At 50.3% G+C, this 27138-nt stretch overlaps 2 protein-coding genes across 3 annotated transcripts in view; one reads left to right on the top strand and one right to left on the bottom strand.

The window, feature by feature from the left end:
• The window catches only part of WBP1L (WW domain binding protein 1 like), a 54363-nt gene extending 50742 nt beyond the window's left edge, over nt 1-3621 (top strand). For both annotated transcript variants that reach the window (XM_070557303.1, XM_070557313.1), the window contains exon 4: nt 22-3621. In XM_070557303.1, coding sequence (XP_070413404.1) covers nt 22-764 — 743 coding nt within the window. In that variant the 3' untranslated portion in view covers nt 765-3621. The remainder of the gene's footprint in view (nt 1-21) is intronic.
• A 6922-nt stretch (nt 3622-10543) lies between these two features.
• CYP17A1 (cytochrome P450 family 17 subfamily A member 1) lies at nt 10544-20371 on the bottom strand. The gene is made up of 8 exons (XM_008530948.2): nt 16287-20371; nt 14683-14821; nt 14247-14476; nt 13467-13553; nt 12860-13075; nt 12363-12532; nt 11677-11780; nt 10544-11164 (listed from the first exon to the last, which is right to left on the bottom strand). Exons 1-8 carry the CDS (start codon nt 16581-16583, stop codon nt 10881-10883), a joined length of 1527 nt encoding a protein of 508 aa, XP_008529170.1. The 5' UTR covers nt 16584-20371; the 3' UTR covers nt 10544-10880.
• Between the last annotated feature and the right edge of the window lie 6767 nt (nt 20372-27138).

The raw sequence follows: 27138 nt of genomic DNA, 5'->3' as shown, positions 1-27138 counted from the left end.
CTCCCTACCTCCCCATTTTAGGGTTTTTGCCAAACTATTTACTACCTCCTTATGAGGAAGTGGTGAACCGACCTCCAACTCCTCCCCCACCATACAGTGCCTTCCAGCTCCAGCAGCAGCAGCAGCTGCCTGCGCAGTGTGGCCCTGCAGGCAGCAGCCCCCAAGGCGCCGATCCCACCAGGGGCTCCCAGGGGGCTCCAAGCAGCCCCTTGTCTGGGCCCAGCAGAAGCAGCACGAGACCCCCGAGCATCGCAGACCCTGAGCCCTCCGACGTGCCAGCCGACCCAGCAGCCACCAAAGCCCCCGGAATGGAGCCCAGTGGCTCTGTGGCCGGCCTGGGGGAGCTGGACCCTGGGGCCTTCCTGGACAAGGATTCAGAATGTAAGGAGGAGCTGCTGAAAGATTACAGCTCTGAGCAGGGCACCGCCCTCCCCGACAACAAAGACAAGACGCCTGGCAGACACCGCCGCTTCACGGGGGACTCAGGCATCGAGGTGTGTGTGTGCAACCGGGGCCACCATGATGATGACCTCAAAGAGTTCAACGCGCTCATTGACGATGCTCTGGATGGGCCCCTGGACTTCTGTGACAGCTGCCACGTGCGGCCCCCTGGCGACGAGGAGGAAGGGCTCTGCCAGCCCTCCGGGGAGCAGGCCCGAGAGCCCGGGCACGCCCACCTGCCGCGGCCGCCTGCATGCCTGCTGCTGAACACCATCAATGAGCAGGACTCCCCAAACTCCCAGAGCAGCAGCTCCCCTAGCTAGAGCAGGCCCTGCTGCGCCCGAGAACTTGGCAGAGCAACCAGGGTAGGGGAGAACCACGAGAGAAGCATTAAATGACTTTCAGAAAAAGTGGGACAGCCACTTCATTCTTTTTTTTCCCCCCTCCGCTCCTGCATTTTCCTACATCTCCAGGTACAGTATGGGGGCGTGGATGCGTCTGCCCCCATGGAAGCACAGTGTTGGAGGGCTGAGAAGTTGATTCTGAGACTCATTCCTCATACCCCACCTCTGTCCCCTTTGTCCCCTTTTCAAGTCATATATCACTGCCTGCTGGAGTCAAAGAGATTTGTGTTTTAGAAGCCCTCAAGGAAGGGAGCTGAGACTGTGCCCTGAGGTGACTCTTGGTAATGGAGTGAATTTATGCTCTGGTGTTAGTTTAAGAGAACCTTGCTGTGTCTCAGCCCTGGGTGACAAAGGAAGCCTACAGAGGCCCAAAGATTGTTACCCCTCGCTGCCGGTGTCTGCAGAGCCAGAATTGGGCTAATCCTCTGGGAGGAGGAGAGCTGACCGGCAGTTGGAGGGGTAGGTTGGTAGGGGGCTTGTTGCTCTCTCAAATTCCTGGTGACAACATTGATGCCCCACTGTGCATCTTTGAGGGGCCCTTCTGAGCAGGTTCTGGCTGGCTACAGACTGGTTCAGGTATGGAAAATTATACCACCTTCTCTTTTGGGTTTTTGTTTTTAAAAAAAAAACAAAAGCGAGCTGAAAACAAGAACTTTACCAGTGGGCAGGCAAGAATTCTGTTCTGGAAAAGGGAAGTTTGTGGCTCTTTCCCAAGTTGGCCTTGAAAGAGCCTGGCTGCTGTATAGAGCCAGAAGGAGATGTTTTGTGTGTAGGCTTGGGTGGGGGTATCCTGGAACTTCTGCGGGTGCGCAGGAGGCCCTAAGCCATGGCTGTGGACAGAGGTGCAGCTTTCTGCATCTCTCCCCATTGGTCTGTGCCCACAGGTGACCAGGGCTCTCCCCGTCCCAAGCACACAGTCTGCAGGCCTTGAGGTCTCACGGTTCTGTATGAACAAATGAGGAGGCTGTGGGTCCGGAGAACAGGCAGCCCCATAGCCTGGTCTCCCACAGTATTTTCTCTTGATTCTGAATAAGTTGGTTTTTATTTTTAACTGACCACTTGGAAAAAATGCCTTTGTTATCTGTGATTTTTATGCCCTTTCCCTGCCTCCCGGCTTTGAGTGGGGTAGCTAATTTGTGTAGCCTTTGTAAAGAGCCTAAGTGGCTCAGGTAGGAGCGTGAAGGCAGCCATCCAGGACAGTAGGATCCTTATTACTGTGGTTTGACTTCAGATAACTAGTCGTACTTTGGTAGGAAGAGTCTGAATGGAGAAAGTGAATAGCCGAAACTAACATTCCCTGTCCAGCCCTGTTCATACGAAGAGTTTGGTTCTTCCCCGACTTTTGAACGATGACATTCAGACAAGGCATTGATGTTATGATAAGAAAGGAAAAAAAAACAAATATATATATATATATGTATGTATACAAAAATAGACAAATCCAAGGCTGTGAGGTGAACGAGTGTCTGCGTTTGGAGTCCACAAAACCAAAATCCATGTTGAACAAAGTGAAGTCCATACACAGTGACTTTTTGGATAACCTGTGTGTGTCTGTCTGTTGTGTGTGAGCCCCCAGCCCTGTTTTCCTGTGAATATACTTTGAATGGCAGCCATTCTGCATGTGTTAACCACACGTTTGGAGCAGATATGGCCCTCTCAAGGTAATTTATTTTACGCATTTACTGTTTACTGAACAAATGTCTGACTGTGTACTCGGGTGTATTCAGCAGCATTGTCGACGGCAGTCCCCTGTGTTTGCCAGAGATACTGTGCTCGAAGTAGAGGTTTTACTCTACCCATCACTGCAATTTGCACATTGCTCCGTGGACGCTCAGAGGCCTGTGTTCTGTTCCCTGTTGTGGAAACGTGCTCTGAACCTGTCTGCCTCCCTCGGCTGCTCCTGGCCCTCCATCTCAGCCCCCAGGGGGTGTCCACAGCCACTCGGGACAGAAGGCAAAGGTGGAACTTCAGACAGAAGCTTGACTGGATCTTCAGTGACAAGCTTGGACTAGTTGTGGCCCAGACGGCCGCCCTGCCCAGAACTGCCAGGAGGGTTTGGCGGATACCGCAGTGCCATCGGGCTTACCTCCCTCTGCTGAGGTCCACTGCATGCAGGCAAGCCGGTGTGTGGCGCGGGGCGGGAGTGCATCAGCAGCCCTCAGATGCCTTTCCTTCCACCTGTTTTTTTTTTTTAAAAAAAAACCCAAACAACTCACTGAAGTGTCTCAAAGGAGATCAAGTTTTACCAAAATGAATCCTTCTTCAGTTAACTGATCAAATGGATGAATTCTGGCCCTCTCAAGTTTCCTTCCCCAGTTAGAGTGGGGAACTGGTCCGAGTGTTCACTGCAGCGTCCTACCCTAAAGGCACGAGAAGAAAAAATGCAGCCGGTGGAGCTGGGCTTGATTCCAGCCGGCACAGCCTGGCCCCTGCTACGGGAGGCTACCCTGCGTGGGAGCGAGGGAAATAGGGAGTCGGGACTAGTTAGGGGGCCGGGAGATTTGATCGAGTCTGGTTTTCCAGGTGAATGAGAAGGAAGGGGTCAGTGAGGGTTTGGTGCTACAGTCGGAAGATTTGCAAACGCTAACACATTCCTGTGTGAGGCACATCACCATTTGTCAGTTATTGTGAATATGTGTATTTTAAGCAATAAGATTCAGCTGGTCAGACTTTTCTGGGCAGTCTCGGTGACGCATTTCCTCTGCTGTGATTGTTCTGAAGACAGAGTGGCTCTAACCACTGTGAGAAGCCCAAATAAAATTGATCCTAAAAATTCTACTGCTCTTTTTTCTTGCAGCACCATGCTCCTTGTTCCTCTTCCTCAGACTTCGGGGGTCGCACCTCAAGATTCCTGACTGCAGGCTCTTTTCCCTTCTCCACACAGAGGCTGAGAGAAGTCACATGGCAGTTGGGGACAGGCTCCTGGGCCAGGCAGAAACTGCAGGGCCCAGAGAAAGCTGGGCAGTGCTGCTGCTGAGGCCACACTTTGTCCTGAGGAATTTCCCCCAAACCCTCTCTCTGCCAAGGGTATATTTGTGATGTTGTAATACTTTGTAAAATCTCACAAATAGGTTAAAATCAGGCCCCAAATAGCAGAAACAAGTTTTGTCAGGTACCCCGAAGCTAAAACATGACATTTAAAAGGAAGCAAGCACGCCATGAGATCTCTCTGAAAGATGTGCTAGAAGTGTGGACAGGCACAAATAATGCACAAAATATGTATTATTGAGTCTCCCACTTTGTGCCCAGCACCGTGCTGCATGCTAAGGAGAACAGGAAAGACATAAGACAAAGCCCCTGCCCTCCAAATGTTAAATTATAGTTAGCTAAATTATAGTCATACCTGTGTGAAATAGTCAACAATATGAGGTAGGTTGAGATGAAGTGAGTAATACAGATTCAAAGAATCTTAACAGGTGGTGGAATGTAGTTTGAGGTCTTGCATACCAGGCAGGATCCTCAGAACTGCTTTTTAGCCCATCGGTGGGCGGGGGCGTGGCGCGACTGGTGTGCCAACATCGGCCATCCTGGGCCAATGATTCTTTCCTAAGGTTCATTGTCATTTTGCCCTTTGTTTAAGATAGTCCATCCTCTTAGAACTTTGAGTCAGGTCTAAGGCCCTGCTGGAGGGGAAAGAACAGCCCTCTGCCTCTGCCCAGGAAGGGGGGCAGCCCCACCCAGCAAGACTTGTCTGGGGGCAAAGCAAGACGATGCGCATCCTCGGAACCCTCCCAGAAGGGCTTCCTGCCTCCCCAGGTGGAGCACCTGGGCTGAGGAATGGGGAGATGCTAGCAGAGAGCATCTCTTCCCTAGCCCCTGGGTTTACCCTGCAGTCAGCTCTACTGTTTCTAAGAGTCCAGTGTAAGCCAGACATATTCCTGCCCCCATCTTTGACCCTGGGCCAGAGGACCCTGTCCTGGCCCTTCAGTGACTCCAGTGGGGTGGTTGCTGCCTAGTTCCTTCTAAACTTTTGGGCTCTTCCAAGTAACCCCAGGGGAGCCATGTTAGCAACTGAAGACAGCTCTGTTCTAAAGCCACAGGAAAGAACTGGGGGAGAAAATCACGCCTGCCTTTTTTAAGCTAACGTCTGAGTGGCACAGAAACAAACTGATACAACTCTTGGGGGCTGTGTGCCAGAGACTGTGCATGAACCCTTGATACCCAGGGTTCTAGGGCCCCCTCCCTGAACCGCAGGCGCCTGGGTCCCTGAGTCACTCATTTCTCTCGTGAGGTAGAGCACTGGCTGTCTATTGCCCAGGTGACCGAGTTCAGGTGGAGACAGTACCAGTGCCCTGAAGTACAAAACAGAATAGCTTTGATGAACGAGAATTTCAAGAAACTCCCCATTCTCCAGTTTCCTGTTTTCAGCCAGGAGGCAAAAACCAGGGTTTGACTCCGGAGAAGGAGCAGGAAGTGGGTTTGGCTGACTATTGGCCAAACCTGCTGGGAAGGGCGGTGGGTCCTGGGAGGTATTTGGGATGCGAGTTTCCAGCCTGGGAGCAAGTGACCGGCTTTACTTAAGAGCTAAGCATTTATCAAGCACCTGCCCTGTGGTAGGCATCGGGAATGACAATATGCCTGAGCTCTGGCTCCTCTTTGCAAGACTAATGGTCTAGAGAGGAAAGAAGGCACAGAAGTGGTTTTAGTAGCACATGGTGAGTACCATGAAGTGTCTGCGCACAGGATGCTGTGAAAGAGGATGTAGCCCACATATGGGTTCAGGGCAGCCTTCCAGGACCCCCCAGGGACCTCTAAACTGAGCTTGCCAGGTGAAGAAAGGTGTAAAGTGAATTCTAGGCAAATGTTCGTTCTGCAGATTATTGAGTGCCTACTATGTGCCAGGTGCTAAAAAGCACAAAAGAGCCTGGGAGGCCTGGAACAGGAGAGTGTGGGTGTCATGTCTAAACCTGCGAGTAATTTACTCTTTCTACGTCACTGCATTCTGGGAAGTGACGGGATGAAGCTGAAGAGATAAACTGGTAATAAAAATATTTTAATTTGTCTTTATTGTTTGATCTATTGACTGTTCACACAATGCAGGGATTTGTGTAAGCATCTTACCTATGTTTTTTCATTTTAGCCTCAAAACAGCCCTCCGCGGTATGGACTATAATTATTCCTGCTTTGTTAATGGGGTTGAGGCATTCAGAGGAGTTGACTAACTTGTCCAGGATCACACAGCTAATAAGTGGTAGAGCCAGGATTTGAACCCACATTGGTTGACTCCAAAACCCATGCAATTAACTGGTTGGCTGGACAGTGAAGAGTTGTAATGTCGGTGCTCACAAGCCACCTGAAGAACTTCTGATTTCTTTTCAAAGGTGAGAGGGAACCGGAGAAAGGGTACTGAGCAGGAGAGCAGCATGGTGAGAGGTGAACCAGACACCTTTCCTCAGGAGCTCCTTTATCTCCTCTTCCCCTCCCCCAGCCTCCTCACAAGCACCCAGAGGCCCCCACGCCTAGCCAGGCCTCACCTCGCCTGCCAGAGCCCCTCAGTGCCGCAGTGGCATCACGCCTGGGAGAGGTGGTCCCTGTGGCAGGTCAGTGTCAGCTTCCAGGGAGGGCATAACCCCTTGGAAACATGGTAAAATTCTCAAGAGTTAAAGCTCTTTGGGTCTTCTTTGTATCTTTTCCCTACAAGAGTGTTTTGCTCTTCCTCTGAGGAGATTGAAAGAGAGCTTTCTGGCGGCTTGTGAGGGGGAGAAGAGCGTTTGTGTTTGCTTGTGTTTGCTCTCGAGCTCCCCTTCCCCTGTGTAAGCCTGCTCCTCGCCACAGCTTAACCTTCCATTGCTCATCTTCTCACCAGAAGCCTCAAGAAACCTAATGCCACTGGAAAATGTTACAAAACACCCTCTGTGCTGGAGCCATGAAAAGTTTATCTCTGGGCGCTCCACCCACTTCCCAGCTGCCAGCCTGCCCTGGCTCCGGAGGGAAGGAGGGGGCAGCAGGCAGGGCCATCCGGAGCCGCAAGGGGGGTTCCTGGAGGTCCTGTCAGTGGACCCGTCTGGACATACCCGCTCCCCCTCCTACCCAAGCTGGTGGCCTTTGGGAGATGCGTGTGAAAAACCCTTAGAGAAGGACTTCTTTTGCGGATGTGGATAGAGGCAATGATAATAAAGCCAGTAATTATCGAGGCACTGAACACGTTATGTCCACGTTTGATGCTCAGCAATGCCCTGAGGTTGGTGGTACTGTTTCTACGCACGTCTCAGCCACCCATATTACAGATGAGAAAACAGAGGTTTAAGAAGGCCAAGGGGGCCGGCCCCGTGGCCAAGTGGTTAAGTTTGCATGCTCCGCTTCAGCGGCCCAGAGTTTCGCTGGTTCCGATCCTGGGCGCGGACATGGCACCACTCATCAGGCCATGCAGAGGCGGCATCCCACATGCCACAACTAGAAGGACCCACAACTAAAAATACACAACTGTGTACTGGGGTGGGGAGAAAAAGGAAAAATTAAAAAAAAAAAAAGAAGAAGGCCGAGTAAGTTGCCCATGGTCACTCGGTCTGTATATGACAACACTGGGAGAACTTGCCTCCACAGCCTGACTGCTTATCTTCTGTAACTCCCATCAGTGTGATCCTCTCCAAATCACACAGCCCTTTCTGTTTCATCCTCATCAGAGCCTCAGATAACGGGCAGCATGGGTGGTAGGTTATCCCACTTTACCCATGAGGAAACTGAGGTTCAAGAAGCTAGCAATGGGCCTAAGATCCAGGGCTAGGAAACTGAGCAGGCTGAGGACTAGATCCTGCGTCCTCCTCATCCAGTCCTCTCCCCGCCCCACTCTCTGGCCTCTGGGATTGGATTTCTGTCCTCCAGAGATGGGTGTTTATACCTGTGAGTGTGACTGGAGAGAGGGCTCCTCATTTGCTTCAGGTTTCGTGGCCACTAGAGGTCAACCAGAACATTCACACACTCTCTCCCACCCACACGCCACACCAAGGGTCCCCTCCCCTCAGAATGGGGACTCTGGGGAACCGCTCTTCTGAAGGACAGGGGCCGCCCATTTCTAGTGGGAGGGCCAGCTCTTATGGCTCACAAGAGCTGATTGTTAAATTTTCAGGAATTTTATGAGCTGTTTATTAAGCAATCATTAAAAAAAATAAACTATATAAACCTACAATTGAATAAATTATATTAAAAATGAAAAATACTTAAAACTGATCATTTCCTAATTATTTTACTACATGTTACTATTATCTATGCCCTTGAGGTTATTTACATCTATGTATGGTGGGACTACTCTATAATGGTATTTACTATATAATGGTAAATAACATAATGCTACTGTGCGTCTCTTCCCAACTCTGACTTTGATGACATCACTTTGGTGGTGGCTTGAAATAGCTCATGGTGGGAGTGTTTTACATCAAGCAATCGGCAAATACTACAAATCAGGGCTATTCCCCACCACCGGCACCAGAGAACTGGTTGTTCAACGTTTATTTCCCATCATACCACTGGGTAAGGGCAGCATGAGGCTCGAAAGGTGACTGTGGGGTCTTAGCAAAGACCTTCCAGCTTTGCCAAGGATCTGGACTTCCTTCTGCATGAGGAGATAGAGTCTACTTATCACTGGACCGATTAGCCCAGTGGCTTAGAGCATTTGATTCAGTCCACTTGTGTGTCTAACCTTCTGCTTGTCAGGTGCTAATGTGCAGGAGAAAGAACGGGAGAGGGCTCCGTCTTGAACTCCAGAGATATAGGGGTGGACAGTGTCCCTGGGGGATGCCACCCCCATTTTAAGCCCAGGCAGATGCTCAGATGCACGTGGGACTCGGTACCAAGGAACAAGCTGACTGTTAAAAGGGGACAACCATGGTGGGCTGTGAGATGTGTCCTGGAGGCAGGTGTTCACTCTGAGCCTCAGGGTTGCAGGATTTAGGTCAGTGGGAAAAGGCCTTCCAGGCAGAGGAAGGGCAGTTTGAGCAGGGGTCAGAGTGCATGAGGTCATTTCCTGAAAGGACGCTCAGCTTGGTACTCTCCCCGGCCAGACACCTGAGGGCCTTCCACACAGACACAGGAGACGGGTGGGAGAGCACGGCTGGCTCCTCCACCTGCATCACTGACATCTTGGGTCCTAGTCCCAGCCCTGCTGCTAAGTAGCTCTTGTGATTTAAGGCAAGTCACCTCCACGCCCGAGCCCACCCCACTAGCTCTCAGTTTCCTCATCTTCAAACTGAAGGGTTAGTCCCTCATTCCGCTGCCACTCAGTGATCTGATTCATAGTTAGAGAGTGGATGTTTCCATCCCAGTTACACTCACCCACTGCTTCCACAGGAGACGCAGGCCTTCCGCTAGTTGTTTATCTGTTTGTCACTAGCCTTTCAAATTCTGAGCAAACGTGGAATACTTAATTCTCCTCCCTCCGATCTGCTGCCCTCTGCTCTGAGCTGAGAGTAGCTTGGCGGCCAGCTGCTGGGGGCAGAGGAACCTGGGAGAGGGAGGAGGCCTCCTCCAGTGTAACCCTTTCCCATCAGCTCACTGTGGTGTCAGCATCTCTCCAGCCTGCTCGTGATGGGGGCTGAGGTCAGCCACAGTTGCCCACAAACTCCCCTCTAGGCTCCTTAACAAGGCCCTGAGGTCGCTGGCCTGTGAAGGCCAGGACTGAGTTGGGGGCACCATAGGGACTGGTCTCCTGTCACTGGATTAACAATGCTCTTTGAAGGAAGAAGGTGCCGCTGTAATGGAAAACCTCATCCCTCCCTCCCTGCAGGGGCTCCCTTGATTTCTTCTCTCTGAAAATTTGGCCAGGCAGGGCCTTAGCCTGGCCCTGCTGACCTTTCCAGAGCCTTCCTCCAGTCAGAGGGAAAGGACTGGCTTGTTGATGATCTGACCCTGGTCTGGCTGGCGCCAGGGAGCTGGGGTCGGGGCCTCCCTCTAGGCTAGAGGACAAGGGTGTCTCGGGACCAGTCTGGGCTCCATGTTCTAGTGAGGCATTTACAGACCTGTGGGATTTTGGAGCGGGGATCAGGGACAGAGCCCGGGCGCCTCAGCAGAAGGCCGCTGTGGAAGCTCTTTCCTGGCAGTGTTTACCCCGGGACAGGACAAGGGAAAGGAGACCTGCCAGTCTCTGGGGACCGAGACCCAAGGGACAGGGAGCGGTGGGTCGAGTTTGTGGATTATACACACTCTCCCCAAACCAAACCTTGGAGGCACATGCAGCGATGCCTGTTAGGATCATAGCAAACAAGATCTGCTGCTTTCCTTTCAAAATAGAAACTCGGTCCTACCACTTCTCGCCATCTGCACTGCTAGCGCCAGGGTGTGGCTGCCATCATGTCGCTCTCCTGGACCAGCCCCACAGCCTCCTGACTGTTCTCCCTGTCCCCGCTCTCATCCCTGTACAGACCAAGCTCCACTCCGCAACTAGGGTGATATTTTAACAATATAAGGCAGACCGTCCCACTTACATGTTTAAAATCCTCCAGTGACTTCCTCTCATACTTGGAATAAAAACCTAAACTCCTTCCTGATGCTTACAAAGGCCCCATGTCCCCTGTCTCCCACTCTGACCTCATCGGGGACCACTCTCCCCTTCATTCACTCTGCTCTGGCCACGCTGGCCTCTCCCACCTCAGCAGGGGACACTTTCCCCCAGGTCTTCGTTCCTTCCCTGACCATTGTGTACACCTCTGCCATTCTCTTCTCGCATCACCAGCATCCAGTGGAATTGACTTCAAAGCACTTACAAGTCTCTGAAATCCTTCTTTATTTGTCAGCCCTCACTAGAATGTAAGCTTCATGAGAACAGGGAGCTCAAGTGTCCAGGGACAATGAGCAGCACGTAGTAGATGCTCAATAAAATAATTGTTGAAAGAGAGACCAAATGAATAAATGAATGAGCTGCTCAGGGGCCTTCTGAAGAAAAACCATTTGGTTTATACACATCACTGCCAGGGCTGCAGGCTGGAAAAGAAGGCAGAGTGGGCCCCCGAGAGAAGGGAGAAAGGGTGGGGGAGGATGGAGTGGTACCTCTGACTCTGTGCTGTGGGTCACACAGGGTGGAGTCAGGGGTGCTAGGTACAGCCTCTAGGTGCTGCCCTCAGCCTGGGCCTCCCTCCAGGCCTGGCGCACATTAATCTTCACTTTGAAAGAGTCGATCAGAAAGACCGCTGTGGGGTGGCCCTCCAGGGAGGGCAGCTGGCCATCATCCGGGACCTCCAGGTTAAACCTCTGCAGCAACCAGGCCGTGAAGAGGAAGAGCTCCTGGCGGGCCAGGAGCTCACCTATGCAAGAGCGGGGACCTGCTCCAAAGGGCAAGTAGCTTAACGACGGTGAGATGAGCTGGCTCCCCGTTGGGTCCAAGAAGCGCTCTGTGGACATGGGGAGACCGTCAACCAGGGGCCAGAACAGGAGAAAGTGGAGGAGTGCTGCTTCTCTGATAGGGGGAGTCACACCCTGCCTGGGGAGCCCCAGTCTGAGGAGATGGACAGCCTTGCTTGGGGGAACCCCAGCCTGAGGAGAGATACAGCCCTGCTCTCAGATAGCCCGTAATCACACAGAGGAAATGGAATATTCAGGAAGGATGGCAAGGAGGCGGCATTAACAGATGAAAATGCCCCCATCCAAGGGGAGAGGGGGCCAACTGAATGGGAAACATATGCCTAAAGGGCTTCTTAGAGGAAGAGGTTTGCAGATGGTGGAAGGAGAATGTGGGAAACCCAGCTGTGAAGAGTTTGCGTGAGTCTAGGGTAGGTTGGGGGTGTCAGCAGGTCCAGGAGTTTTCTAGGAGCAAGCATGGCAGAGGAGCAGTGGTGCTGGAGTGCTGAAGCACAGAGCCCAGGCTGGCTGGGTGGCCTGGGAGCAGGACAGAACAGGGACTCACCAGGCATGAACCGGTCAGGCTGGTGCCACTCCTTCTCATTGTGATGGAGTGCCCACAAATTGATGATGACGTTTGTGCCCTCGTCAACAGCAAACTCGCCGATGCTGCCCCAGAGAGGGAGAGAAAAGAGGCATCAGGAATATCGTCCTCCCTTACTCAGCCCCAAGTCTCCGCAGTCCCCGACCCTGGGGAAAAAGAGCCTTTTATTCCCTCATACCCACTCCCTCATCTCTTTCTCTGCTTCTGCCAGGTGAAATATGAATCCAGCTCTTCTCCAGCCCTCTCTTCCTGACAAGCACTTATGTATCAACACTTGTGTCCGAGGACATTCGTGTCTGTCAGGGCGTGTGGGTGTGCATTTCGAGCTGGTGCATATATGTGTATGTTGTGGCTCTTGGACTGAGTAGGAGCATAGAGCACCTGGTTTTTCAGCCCAGACCGCATGTCTCTAAGCAGCAGGAAGCTTCTGAGGGAGGTCAGGTAGATCTGTGGATTAGTCAATGGGTGTCAGTGGGTGGTAGATACATTGCTCAGTGGGGTTATAGGTAGGATGATTGATGGTCAGTGGTTGACTATAGGTTGACTAGCAAGCTGAGAGAGCCGGGTGGTGGAGGAGGGACCACGTGGGCTGGCAAGCAGTGTTGAATGCATCATAGGGCTGGATGTTATGGGGAGGGAAGGCACACCTGGAGTCAACAAGAGCCTTATGGGGGATGAGCATAGGGGCCACAGGCCGGATACGAAGCACTTCTCGGATGGTGGCCTCCAGCAGAAGGAGGCGGTTCCGGTCACTGAGTGTTGGTGTGCGGCTGAAACCCACATTCTGGTCAATCTCCTCCTGGATCTTCTTCTTCAGCTGAGGGCCAGAGCAGGGTGGGTGTAACCAACGTGCTTAACCCCAGGAGAAGCCTGGGCTTGGAAGAATCCCATCGTCATACCTAGAAGAGTTGGCCCAGACCCTTCCCAATTAAGGTTCCACAGCCCGCAGCCCAGCGCTGCTTCCAGAAGATGGGGCAACTCCACCCTAGGGCCAGAGCCAATCACTGCTTGGGTAAGGGGCGGGGCAGCCCAGTCTTCCAGCATAGAAAGCCTAAGGGTATTGCCTCTCCTTGTCACTGGAGCCAGAGGTGGGGCTAGCTGGGGTCAAGGGTCATTAGGAAGACTGGAGTAGGGAGAATCCCACCTGAGGGTCGTGCAGCAGGAAGGCCACAATCCACTTCACCACAGAGGTGGTGGTCTCCACACCGGCCCCGAAGATGTCCCCTATGGTGGCAAGAATGTGTTTATCCGAAAGCAGCTTTGAATCCTGGTCTGGGCCAGTGTTGTTATTGTCTGAGTTCTTCTTGGCTTGGATCAGTAAGTCCAGCATGCTAGTGATGGAGTCACTGTTGAAGTTCTCCTGGTTGGGTGAGGTTAGAAGACTGTGATAGGGAAGGAGCCCCATCTGCAGCACCCTGCCATACTTCCCTCCCAGACTGGAGGTACAAAGCCTTCTTCCACTTGGAAGTGGGGGAGTGGGGCGGGGCTAGGCAGGATCTATGAGTTTGTGGAGGTAGGAGGCAGCACTGGCCTCTCTTTAAATTAGGGGAGGAAGTGGGCCTCTTCTAGGATCCTCTTCAATTCCTCACTTTCCCACCTTCATTCATGTTAAGTCAGTTTGTACTGAGCGCTTCCTGGGTACCAGGCTCTCACCTAGGTGCTGGAGATCCCACACTGTCCCAAATGGACCCCAACCTTGCTCTCATGACACTTTCAACCTCACTCGTAATCTCTTCTGCTCCATCACCTACCTTATGTTTTTCAAAGATTTTACTCAGCAGTTCATTTCGTATGTTAACACAATGCCTCATTTTTTCCAGGGATTTGTTGGGGAAAATCTGGAAAGCAGAAAGAAATGTCAAATCCATTCCTCTTCCATTTTGCTTCTCCAACTACCGGAATTCCTCCTGGAGGCAGATCCTAGCTTTTTGTTTCTGTTTCTGGAGAGTTCCCACTCTAACCTCAACCTTCAGCCAAAATGGAAGGCAAGATGGGGACACAGAATGAGACCATCAGTGACAACTAGGACAATGCCAAAGAAAGGAGAAGGGAGTGTCTCCACTTCTCCTTCGCCATTACATCAAACATCAAGCACTGACTGAGGGTCTGCTTAGTGGACTCTGTCATGTGCCTGGCCCTTAGAAGTAAGATGGACTTGAATCTGAAGCCTTGGGCAAGTTCCTGCACTTCTCGAAGTCTGTATTCTCATCTGTATGGGGATAATAAAACCAACCTCCAAGGGGAATGCCATGATTAATGCATGTGGGGTGCTTAATACTAGCATGTGGCAATTGTAAATATGGAAATAAATGAAAGCCAATATCATGAGTATTAAAATGCATGATCAAAAAGATAAACCTATTTATGTAGAGAAGTTGCAAGATTTTAAGAGTCAGAAGAGATAGAGGTCACTGTGGCTGAGGTGGTCAGGAAAATGGCGGGTCTGGAGCTGAGCAGTAAGAAGAAAAAATAATTGGGGCCACTGCCAGGGTCTGCTGGGATCTGAAGGTGGGGCCTGGCTTCATCCTCACCTTCAATGCGGGGAATATGTCTACCACATTGTCTTTTTCCAGAGTCTCCAGGATGCCTTTGTGGTAATTCTGCATGGTCTCCAGCGCAGGATCCCCTTTCATGTAGGAGGAGTTGAAGCAGATCCAGCAGATTACGTTGGTCACCGCCAGGAAGAGAGGCGAGGACAAGTCTATGGTCTGTCCATTCTGAGTGGCCAGTAAGTCACACAATAAACTGGTTTCATGACATACTGAGGGAAGAGAGGGCCATGAGGGTGGGGAGTTAAGCGGCAGCCTCAACCTGTCTCTACCAGTTCCACCATAGGCAGGGACTGTTAGCAGACAGCCACTAGATGGCAGCAGTAGCCAAGAAAAGGCTAGATTGAGCCATCTGCAACCGTTTCCCCTCCCCAACCCTCTCTTCCCCAACAGCCCCAGGGGCCAAGCTGACACTCACTAATCTTCTCCAGCTTCTGGTTGCCGTCCTTGAACAGGGCAAAAGCAGCCCGCACCAGCTTCCGATGCAGCTGCCAGGGGGCACCATGGTCGGCGAAGGCGACACCCTTTTGATTGTCTGACAGGATGTTTAGAGTTGCCTTTGGAGAGCAGGAAAGGCTATAGGAATTAGACACCATCCACCCATACTTGCCCTGGGCCTCCTACAATCCCTTCCCCTTCCTGAGGGAGAAGGCAGGTACCTGCCATGCTGACCCTCCTGTGGGCCTCTCTGTTCCACTCCATCATGACTGTAAGGCTTTGGTAGGGCGGGGCCTAAGGCCCCTCTACACCCAATTCCATCAGAGAGAGTGAGGAGAAAGAAAGAACCCCCGAATTAGAATGCAGGAGTCCTGGTGGTCCCGGGGTTCAGGTCAATGACAGGGTGATCTCTGGGCTTCTCTTTCCTTGTCAGTTTCTGCCCAATGGAAGGTAGCCATGGGTGGGAAAGCTGTCTGAACTGTGCCTGTCCTGGGGGAAGGAGCAGGCAGGCTTATAGCAACTGCGGACCGCCCAGACCTCTGCCTTTCCCTGGGCCCTCTGGGGGGTGCAGAAGGCACAGAGCTCATCTCGTTTATGTTTACTTTTCCATTGCAAGGCTCTGTGCCTACCACAAGACCACATCTGGAGAGTGTGAATGTCTTGGCCACCCAGTCTGGACTTGGGCCAAGCCACCTCTTCCCAAAAAGCATGAAGGTTGGAAGACTTGTCTCTCCTATCCCCTGACCCCTGAGAGGATGGCTAGCCCCATCTGACTAGCCTCCTCCTTCCTCTTTGCCCTGGAGAGAAGAGCTCAGTAGAGCTAGAAGTGAGATAGTTTGGCCAGCAGACCTGGCTGACCGGTCCAAGAAAAAAATGAGTCAATCCTTGGCCTGATCCGTGATGAGTGGCTGGGGGCCCTCCTGAGGTGTTCAGCAGCAGGGTCCTGGGATGGGGCGTTGGCAGTGTTTCTGGATTAGTCCCCCTCCTCCTCCCTCGAGAGCACCCCAGAAAGCTCGGTAGGATGGATCATCAGCATCCCCAAATTGCTACTGTGGGTCAGCTGAAGCAGTTGTGGACAGCCCCAGAGCAACAGCAATCCCAGTCCTCCAAGAGCCAGTTTACTTCTCTCTTGCACCTTCCCACAAAGGGCAGCAATGCTAACCCCGTTTTCCATATGAAGAGCAACTCTTAAAGGCTATTGATTGAGCGTTTAACTGCGCTGGGCTCTGAGCAAAGTGCTTTATATGCATCATCTCAGTTCATTATGGAAGTCTGGGCTCAGAGAGATCATCATCCAGTTCAGAGGTGAAAGGATTGGGGTGAGGGCTCCCTGACCCCCTCAGACTCCCACCCCACTCCACCTCCTGAGCAGCCTAGAAAATTAGGTCTCCCTTTAATTCCTCCTGCCTAGTTAGAAGCTGGGTAGGGTCTGAGGAGTCCAGCCCACCCACAGCCCTGCTTGTCTGTTTGTGGAAGAATTACAGGTTGTTGGAGCTGGAAGGGTCATGTCGGGCATGGTCTTGGTTGAAGAACTGAACAACCCCAGGGGGTGGTTAGAGAGGGGGGATGATGGGCGCTGCTTACCACTTGGGGCCGCCCGGAGAATTCCTTGCCCTTCTTGATAAGCACCTCCTTGGCCAGTTGGTAGTGGCCGACCATCACCGTAGTCTTGGTACCCATGCGCAAGGAATAGATGGGGCCGTATTTTTTCTGCAGCTTGAAGAAGTTCACATGCGGATGGCCATGTCTGGGAAGGAACGGCAGGCTGCCCACCAAGGGCAGGTATGGGAGGCTCTTGGGGTACTTGGCACCAGGGCACTTAACCTTGGGCCGAAAGAAATAGGCTATGGCCAACAGCAGGAAAGCCAAGAGCTCCCACATTGTGGCCAGTCTCAGCAGGCAGCACAGACAGCTGTGGAGTGGAAGAGCTGTAGCCAAACTAGGGTAGAAGGAGGCCTTTATAAGCGCTGCGCTCGTCTTCGCCTTGGCTATGTGTTATCTCTTGCCTTGTGGAGGTTTATCCTGGAGCACAGCCAGGCCTGAGCCGTTTTCCACAACGGGGAGAGGAACGGGGAGTGGAGGCCTCCTTAAGGACGGGCTCAACTCCAGGGCAAACCCCTAGAGGAGGGGCTAGGTAAGGGGAGCACGGCTTCCTCCTCCCTGGTGCTCCCCAGGGCGCGCCAGAAGCAAATGGTATCTGGGTCGGGGATCAAGGCTTGGGACTTTCCATGTTGTAAATCAAAATGAGTGGACAGATGACATCATCAGGAGGATTACAACCAGCAGGGACTGTCAAAGATATTTTATCCAATCTTATCATTTAACAGCTAAGGAGAGTGAGGCCTTCAAAGGTCAGGCTTGTATAAGGTCACACAAGACAGTGACGGCAAGAACCCAGATGTCCTGACTCCTGGTTTGCTGCTTTTTCCAGAGGCAGTGAAGTGCTTGGGTCGAGAGCATGGGCCCTAGAGTCAGATAGGTTTGTGTTCAAATTCTAGCTTAGCCACTTTCTAGCTATAGGACCTTGGGGGAGTTACTTAACTTTTCTTAAAAAATTGTTTTTATTATATTAAAATATACGTAAGATAAAAGTTACCATTTTAACCATTTTTAAGTGTACAGCTCAGTAGAATTAAAGATACTCACAATATTGTACAACCATTACTGCTATCTACTTCCAAAGCTTTTTCATCACCCCAAACAGAAACTGTACCCACTAAGCAGTAGTCCCCATTTCCCCCTCCCCCAGCCCCTGGCAACTTCTAATCTACTGTCTCTATGAATATGCCTATTTCATGTAAGGGGAATTATATAATATTTGGTTCTTTGTGTCTGGCTTATTTTACTTAGCATAATGTTTTTGAGGTTCATCCATATTGTAGCATGTGTCTGAACTTCATTCCTTTTTTTAAAAATATTTTATTTTTCCTTTTTCTCCCCAAAGCCCCCCGGTACATAGTTTCATATTTTTAGCTGTGGGTCCTTCTAGCTGTGGCATGTGGGACACCACCTCAGCATGGCCTGACAAGTGGTGCCGTGTTCACACCCAGTTTCCGAACCGGTAAAACCCTGGGCGGCTGAATCAGAGCGTGTGAACTTAACCACACGGCCACGGGGCCAGCCCCTCTTCATTCCTTGTTATGACTGAACAATAAAGTACAGACACTGGCAGACCACCCCCGGAGATGAATCTATTCATCTATTATATGGGTATACCACATTCATTTATCTGTTCATTCATTGATGGACACTTAGGTCGTTTCTACCTTTCGGCTATTGTAAATAATGCTGCTATGAACATGGGTGTACAAGTATCTGTTTGAATTCCCGTTTTCAATTCTTTTGGGTGTATACCTAGGAGTGAAATTGCTGGGTCAGAAAGTAATGTTATGTTTACTTAACTTTTTTAGGTTTCAGCTTCCTCCTCTATAGATGAGAATACTAATAGAATATACTCTCATGGTGGTTGTGATTCAATGAGATAGTGCATACCTGGCATGAAATAAACGCTCATTCAATATTTACTCCTATCATTATTAGATTAAAATGAACTTCCTAGTTTTTCTGAGCTCTTATTACTAGATCTTCTTGACAGACAAAACCCTCGTCCTCTGCTGCAAACCTTCGGTGGTTCAATGAGTATCTACCAATGATTTGATGTTACCGGGTGAAGTCTCAGCCCCGAGGGAGCGGACATTGCTGGAGTGAATTATCGTAGAAGGGGTCCTCAGACAAGCAACCAAAACTCCTGGAGCGAGACTCACCAAGGTGAGAGATGGAATTTCTGCCCCTCTCTCGGGCGCTCTGCCAGGGTATTTTGAGGAGTACAGGCTGATGTTAGGGCTATGGGAGTTGAGCAGAAAGGCACCAGGTATGGGAGCTCATGATAAAGATGAGCCGGCAAGGTCTTGTAAGCCAGACTTTCTGCCCATTACTCCAAATGTTCAAACGTGGTTCGGGCTTTTAGGTCCATTCGTAGTCAGAGGTCTGGGCGGTGGTAGTCGGAGAAGCCTTCATGAGAGAAAGGGGATTTGAGCTAGGCCTTGAAGGAGGGTTAGGACCATGAGGCAGAGGTGTGGGGATGGGGGGACGAAGGGCTCTGCCAGAAGGGAAAGCAGCAGAGTGAAATACCTGGAGGCTGGAAGGGGCATGATGGGCATGGGGTGGTGATGGTCCTGACTACAGACGCGAAGGACGAGTGCTGTGGGTCCCTGAGCAGTGAGATCTGACGGGGCACTGAATCAGCCTCTGGAGCCCTGAAATGGAAGGCTAGGGAGGACGGAGGAGCTATGGAAAGTTCTGCATTGGGGGAGTGTAACCGAAAGTTCGGTCTCTAAACCCGATGCCAATCCAAATAATGAGAACAGAGTCTTGAGTGGAAGAGGAAAGGTTTTTACTATGCCAGGCACAGGGAGCAAAGCAAGGGCTCGTGCCTCAAAAATTGCTGGCTCCCCAATGAGGAATGGGTAGGGATTTTTATTTGGGGTTTTGGGGAGGGGAGGGGGCGCATGTAGCTTGTGCAGTTTGGCATTTTCCCACCAGCCTGCGTTTGGCCATGAGAGGCTGCTTGCAGCCAGGCGAGGGGGAGGGTGAGATAGGAGGATGGCAGGTGGGTGTCCTTCGCAGTTGTCTCCTCTTCCTGTTTGAAGCGGGTTCGAGCGCCGGGAGTAGGAGTTGAGGTCTGGGAAGCCTCCGCTCCTCGATATCCTTGAGACAGCGGCTTTCCTGGCAAACTCAAGGACACATGATTAGCTAAACTTTAGTGTGCCTCCAACTCCAGGCCACCTGGGCTTTTCACAATTTGTAACTCCCATTTAGTTGTAAAGCTCAAGGAGTCCAAGTTTAAAGAAACAGGTATTTACATATGAGTGGAGCTAGAGGAGCAGGAAAGGGGGTGGTGGGTTTTAGTTTTAACCCCATATACGCTGGGTTCGATGTGGGGGAACTGATATCAGGGCTGACGTTAAGAGCCTGTAACATATGCCTCACTGTCATTTCTTGCTTTCCATTTCTATGGAAAAGGGGCGTCGTGGTCGTCTAGCTGCTTCCTGCTGTATTGGGGCGACGCTAGGGGGTCCTTGAGATGGAAAGCTTGAACATGCTTTTGCTAGTTTTTTCTGTGGGTGGTTAGTGTTCCGGTTGCAGTCCTGCGAATACCGGAAATACAACAGAAAAGCAACTTAAACATAATGTCTATCCCCGCCATCGATAGAAGTATAGATAAACCAAAATGTAAAATGCCAGATAATGCAGACTGGATTTTTTTTGGTATCCAGGAAAATAAGCTTGAAGACCAGTCACCCATGTCTGTTTTTATTCCATCTAGGATGGAAGCATGATGATCTAATGTTTGTTGTAACCAGGTAGCCTGTTGTCTGATCTTTTCAATACTAGTCTCTATTTGTGGTGAAGTCTTTATATATGTGCAACAAGAGGTGTTAGCTAACTCCACCTTGTTCAGCTAGAATATAGTCCAAAGCCATGTGATTATCTAATACAGCTGTTGCAAAAGAGTCAAGAGAGGTTTGGACATTGAGGAGGGACTTGGCAGTTTCATTTGCTATGATTGTTAGGGTTCGAGACAGATTGCGGAGCACATGTTGATGGGCTGCGACTCCCCACCAGGGCAATAGAGTATACCCAAAGAAATATTCATCTCCATCAGGAATGTTTCCTGGCAAGTCTTGGGTAACTCGGGTATATAATTTTAAGGAACTTGGCCAATGTTTTGATTCACTTAGGTTGTGGAGCGTAAATGGAGTCACCAGATTCGCAAGGAGGCACTGAGTGGGAAAAGTGAAATTGCGGAGGCACTCCGTAGCCCAAGGGTAATCATTGATTTTGCAAACAAAAACATGTCCGGGAGGGGCACAAAAGACCTTACTTTCACCTTCATTGTGAGTACAGTAACCTGCAGAGCTATTAGTATAGAAATAGTAACCAACTTTGAATCCAGTTCCATCCAGGGTCGCTCTAGAAATGAAAAAAGTCAATTATAGCCTTAATTCCTTCCGCAGGGTATCTATCTGGTGGGCCGTCGGGAACACATGGGGAGCTGCTCCAAAGGCGGAGATGGAGTCATTACAAAGTATCCAGGTATCCGCTGGGCGCCCTGTGTCCAATATATGGCAGTACTTGGGGAGAGAGGAAGTGTAAGACAGGCGATGTTAGAAGAGTTCTTAACGGGGAGGTGACTAATGCGCACCCAGTACATGAGGGTGTGTGCTCTAAGATCTCGTGTAAGGACCCAGTCTCCGTCGGGAACCTGAGTAAAGTCTGATACGGGATGTACCAGGGGGTCCCCATGATCCAGAGTGGACTGAGCTCGGGGAAGGCAAATCCAGCAGTCCACTGCTTGTGTTGCATTAGCAATGGTCTGTGCAATGCGCACTAAGGAGCTATCCAGCCAGGCTGCAACTAGAAAATGCAAGGAATAGAAATGAGTTAGGAACAGGAAGCATCTCATGATTGTTTTCTAAAAAGCAACTTAAGACCCTCCAGTGGTTTACTTTCCCACTTAGCAGGAGAAGACGTTTGTGGCTGAAAATTATCTGGACATTTCTTTCCTCGAGTGTGGTGGACCCACGGTTTCACACCTGCCAATTTAAGGGATGTATGGGTCGTTGACAACACATCATTGGGCCCTCTCCATTTTTCTTCAAGTTGTTGTTCTGGCCCTTGTTCCTTCCACGCCTTCAGAAGTACTGTCTCCCAGCTGGAATGGATGTAGTGAAGTTTCAAGACGGGGAGGAGACCTGGAGGAGATAAACTCATGCATAGTAGTTAATATTTGACCCAGATGCTGTACATACTGCTTTAATCTAATTTCCGTAATTGCATGGGGGTCCTCCCATTTTCCCCATGGAGCTAGGAAGGGTCTCCCATATATTGTTTCATAGGGGCTTAAACCAAGTCCACTTCTAGGGGCCACTCTGATACGGAGGAGGGCAATTGGTAGCACTTTGTCCCACTTTAGATGGGTTTCTTGACAGAGTTTGGCAATTGTCTTCTTTAGAGTGTGATTCATCTTTTCCATTTTTCCTGTGGATTGTGGTCTCCACGAGGCACGCAGCTTCCATTTGATCCCAAGAACCTTACTTACTGGTTGTGTTGCTTCAGCCACAAAGGCAGGTCCGTTATCACTCTGGATGCTAGATGGCAATCCGAACCTAGGGACAATCTCTTTCAGCAAACATTTGGCTACCTTGGTGGCTTTCTCAATTCTGGTGGGGAATGCTTCTATCCATCCTGAAAAAGTGTCTACAAATACTAACAAGTATTTGAAATTCCCGGTTGTCTTAGGCATTTGCGTAAAGTCCACTTGCCAATCCTCACAAGGTTGCTCCCCAGAATATTGAGTTCCCTTTTTCAAGGGTTGCCTTTCTGTTTTTGGGTTGTGACTGACACAGATTGGGCAAGAGTAGGAGGCCTTTCGAGCCAGTTGGTGTAGCTTAGGCCCCCTGAGGTGAGGTCGTAAGAGGTCCACTAAAGCATCTCTTCCATAATGATGCATTCATGCAAATATTTTATTAAGGGCCACACCAGGGCCTCAGGGAGTAGAATAAGACCATGAAGATTTATTTTCCATTTGTGAGAAGGATCCCAATTATTAAACCCCCATTCCTGTGCCCTTTTCAAATCTTCCTCCGTATAGGAGGGCTCACATTGACTTAAGTCCAGTTGCGGGATGAGGGCCCCCCAAAATTTAGGCCCTCTGGCAGCTTTCTTGGCAGCCTTGTCTGCCATTCGATTTCCAACAGCCACATATGAGCCAGTCTTCTGATGGCCTGGGCAGTGCATAATGGCTACTGCCTTTGGTTCTGTTACTGCTTGTAGTGGAGCTAATATTTCTGGGGCATATTTTATTTCCTTTTGCCCTGCAGTCAGCAGCCCTCTTTCCTTCCATATGGCCCCGTGTGCATGGACTATCATGAATGCATATTCAGAATCTGTGTATATATTTACTTTTTTCCCTTTGGATAGTTGCAAAGCCCTCGTAAGAGCAATTAACTCTGCTTTTTGTGCCGATGTTCCTGGGGAGAAGGCTTGTGCCTCGATAACCTCGCCTTCCACTTCGTTACCACTGCATAGCCTGCTCGTTTTTGCCCATCCTCCATGAAGCTGCTGCCATCAGTAAACAGGTCCCAATCAGGGTTTGTCAAGGGCTGATCCAACAAATCTAATCAGCTGGAACACACAGTCTCTAAGACTTCTAGGCAATTATGAGAGTTAATATTATTTTCAGAGGTTGGTAATAAGGTGGCAGGATTTAAGGTTGTTACAGCCCTTAAAGTGACATTGAAGTCATCTAACAAAATAGCTTGGTACCTGCCCATCCTCCCGGCAGTTAGCCAATATCCCCCTTTTTGTTCAAGGAGGACAAGCACTTGGTGGGGCACATATACCACGATAGGCTGTCCCAGGGTAAATTTCTCTGCTTCCTGGAGTAAATCACAGGTGGCTGCTATAGCCCGCAGACATGGGGGCCATCCTTTGGCAGTGTGATCCAATTGTTTAGATAAATAAGCCACTGGTCTGGGCACCTCTCCCAGACATTGCATTAGTACTCCCAGAGCTATTCCCCCTGTCTCTCATTTACATATAGCTTGAATTCTTTTTTTAGATCTGGAAGGCCCACAGCAGGTGCAGTCAACAACTTTTGCTTTAAAACCTCAAATGCCTGTTGGCATTCTCCTGACCATACAAGGGGATCTGTTTCTTTTCCCTTCAAAGCATCATATAATGGTTTGACTATCAATCCAAAATTGGGAATCCAGATCCGGCAAAACCCTGCCATACCTAAGAATCCCCTTAACTGTCTTCGATTTTGAGGAGCTCTCACCTGCAAAATCGCCTGTCGTCGGTCAGACATTAAGTTGCGGGTGCCTTGGCTTATTTGAAAACCCAAATAGGCCACTTGTTGTTTACAGATCTGGGCCTTTGTGGGGGATACCTTGTAGCCACACCAGGCAAGGTGATTTAGCACTATAATGGTGTTGTTCAAGCAGTGCTGGTAACTAGGACTTGCTATCAGCAAATCATCGACATATTGTAGTAATGTTCCCTGATTGAGTTGGAGTCCCCTCAAGTCTTTTGCCAAAGTTTCATTAAACAGGGTAGGGGAGTTCTTAAACCCCTGAGGCAACACAGTCCAACAATATTGGTTGGTGGCGCGTGTATTTGGGTCTTGCCATTCGAAGGCAAACAATAGCTGAGATTTCCTTTCCAATGGAATGCAAAAAAAAGCATCCTTAAGGTCCAATACTGAAAACCAGCCGTATTCCCCTGGTACAGTAGTTAATAGTGTATAGGGGTTTGGTACTGTTGGATGTATATCCTGTACAATGTCATTAATGGCTCTTAAATCCTGCACAAACCGGTACTCATCTGAGTGTGGTTTCTTGACTGGTAAAATAGGCGTGTTGTATGGTGATTGGCAGGGCCTCATCAGCCCACGCTGCAAAAATCTTTGCGAAACCGGTTGGATACCTTTTAAGACCTCTTTCTTCAGGGGATATTTTTCTATCTTGGACAAGAGGCTCCTTTTTTTTTTTTTTTTAAAGATTCTATTTTTTCCTTTTTCTCCCCAAAGCCCCCTGGTACATAGTTGTATATTCTTCATTGTGGATCCTTCTAGTTATGGCATGTGGGACGCTGCCTCAGCATGGTTTGATGAGCAGTGCCATGTCCGCACCCAGGATTCAAACCAACGAAACACTGGGCCGCCTGCAGCAGAGTGCGCGAACTTAACCACTTGGCCATGGGGCCAGCCCCAAGAGGCTCCTTTTTTAAGTTCAATTTTTATTGGGCTGGCAGATCGAGCTCGTCCGGGCACCCCATCAGCCCAGACGGCTGGACTCACTCGTTTGTGGCTCTCAGGCGGTATTGGGTGCTCTCCTTCTTCCGTTCTTTCCAGGAGGGCTTGTAGTCTGAGTGCATTTTCCAGTGGCACTGTAGGTGAAGCTGCTTCTTCTTGTGTGAAAAAGTTATCTGAGCATTCAGTTTACAGAGCAAACCTCGTCCGCGGAGAGGAATGGGACAATCTGGTATGTAGAAAAAGCTGTGTTTTAACTTTTGTTCTCCCAAGCTGCATTCCAGCGGTTGTAGCATGGGTCTCTGCTGAGTTTCGCCTGTGACTCCAACAATGGCAATTGAGGAATTACTTAATGATGTCAATTTGCTGTTTAACACTGAATAAGTGGCACCAGTATCCTCTAGAAAATCAACCAGTTGGGTCCCCACTGTCATTTGTACCCGGGGCTCGTGGGGGACTATTGGAATGGGAGCTGCCAGCATGGCAAGGAACCCCGGGCCCCGTCAATCATCATCTTCCTCCTCTAAGTTCCGGACTCGAGGGGCCATGGGCCTTCTTGGGGGAAGACATCTTTCCCCTTTGGTGTCTATTTCTAGCTTAGGGCATTCGTTTTTCCAGTGCCCTTCTCCCTGCAATAGGCACACTGATTTCTCTCTAACTTTTGGAGTCTTTTCCTCCTCAGTCTTGGATCCCCTTCCCCATTTCTCCAGTTTAGGGAAGCTGCATGGAGCACTTTCACTGGCCCGGCTTTATGCTCCTCCCGAGCATTATAAACTTCAAAGGCAATTTCCACTAATTGACCAGGGCTCGTGGCTATGGCCCCTTCAACCTTATTAAGCTTCCTCCTAATGTCTGGGGCACTCTGTCCAATAAAGGTCATGTTGACCATCCGAAGGTTTTCAGGGGCTTCTGGGTCTGAATCAGTATATTTTCTGTAGGCCTGATATATGCATTCTAAAAACGCTGCAGGATTTTCTCCTGTTTCTTGCCGGAGTTCCTGAATTTTGTTTAGGCTCCTTTGTTTGGGGACTCCTTTTTTAAGTCCAGCCAAAACACACCTTCGGTAATGGCTTAATAGTGCTTTCCCTGCATCCGTGTTTGGGTCCCAACTGGGCTCTACTTGGGATGTGGCCACGTCGGGAGAGGGAGTTTGAGTGGGATCCTCATCATGCAAATGCTGAGCCTAATCCCTGATTTTTATCACTACAAGGCGCCGCTCGCCTGTAAGCGTTATACTTAACAAAGATTGAATGTCTGCCCAAGTAGGGCGATGGGTAGAAAAAATAGTTGTAAACAAATCTGTCATCTTTTGTGGCTCTTTCTGGTAGGACGGGTTCTTGTTTTTCCAGTTTAGCAAATCAGAGGTTGAGAAAGGGGTATAAGTCCAATAGTAGGTGGCCGGTTGCCCCTGACCGTTTGTCCCTACGGGCAGCTGGCGCAGAGGGAATTGCCCTGCCCCCATTCCAGAAGACCCCTGGCCAAAAGGAGCACCCTGTCGGGTTCTCGAGGGGGAGACAGTTCCTGCTCCTGGTTCGTTCCTAGGCTGATCTGTTGGGGACTCGGCCCCCACTACCACCTCTTCATCTGATACTGGCAGACACAAAGGGGGCAGTTGCCGTGGGGGTTCCCTCCTGCTTCCCGCCGCCTGGGGTTGCGGTGGGGAGCGGGAGGCACCTACGATTGGTGGTTGTGTCACATTGAAATTAGGATTAAAAGGATTTAACACACTCAAGGCAGTTATGTCCTCATCAAGTTTTTCTTCCGGTGTCCGAATATCTTTGATTACCGGAGGCTTAGCTTTTCTTTGGACCATCAGCTTGGTCCCTGGCCGTTCACCTTCCTGATTATGCAACCGCATAAAAGCCTGCACATACGGAATCTCATCCCACTTCCCAGACCTTTCACAAAACCACTCCAACTGCAATATAGTGTAATAATTTAAAGTTCCATTCAACGGCCATCTTTCCTCGCTTTCCAAGACATACATTGGCCAGGCAGTGTTACAATAGAATACCATTTGATTTTTCCTCATTGGCTTATAACTATAGGTCGACCAGTCAGCCAATATTTTCCCCAAGGGGCTCTTAGGTGGAACAGATATGGCGCCTCCCATGTTGACACTTTGAAAGAACAGACAGACAGACAGACAAAAACAAATACCAAACAAGCGCGCTTTCCCAAAAACCCACGGCCACAAACGGAAGCCAAAAACCAAAACCCAAACCAAAGTGCTTCCAGTCCCAGCTTAGTCCGTGTCCTACACTCGGGGGCGCCCAACAAGTGAAGGTCGGCCATGCAGATCTTCCCAAACGAGCAAGGACAAGGGACCTCGGTTGTGCACGCCCGGGGGACTTACCAAAATTTGGCCGGGGCGTCGTGGCGACTTCAAACAAATGCACTTTCCTTTTCCTCAAGATAGCTTCCCTGGTAACCAGAGGTCCGAACAGTCGCCCTGGGAGGAGGCAGGAGGGAAGACTCCCAAAGCAAAATGGGCTTTGGCAGCTGCTGCAGCGGCCCCTCCAGATGTCCCTGGTGCTCCGCGGAGTCGGGCCAAGGGAGGCGACCTGGATTCGACCTGGGATGAAGTCCCACCAACTAAGCACCGGCCCTCGGCGATCTGGC

This window comes from Equus przewalskii, chromosome 1, assembly GCF_037783145.1.
Source record: "Equus przewalskii isolate Varuska chromosome 1, EquPr2, whole genome shotgun sequence".
NCBI classification, from domain to species: Eukaryota; Metazoa; Chordata; class Mammalia; order Perissodactyla; family Equidae; genus Equus; species Equus przewalskii.
This window is presented reverse-complemented; position numbering and strand designations above follow the sequence as displayed.

Bases quoted from the DNA above. Each gene is read 5' to 3' on its own strand.
- CYP17A1 (XM_008530948.2), bottom strand. From the start codon at position 16,583: ATGTGGGAGCTCTTGGCTTTCCTGCTGTTGGCCATAGCCTATTTCTTT. The intron at 13,554-14,246 runs GTGAGGATGAAG...TCTGCTTTCCAG, and splicing joins ACATATTCCCCGCATTGAAG to ATTTTCCCCAACAAATCCCT. The intron at 11,781-12,362 runs GTGTGCCTTCCC...TCTCTGGGGCAG, and splicing joins AAGGCTCTTGTTGACTCCAG to CATCGGCGAGTTTGCTGTTG.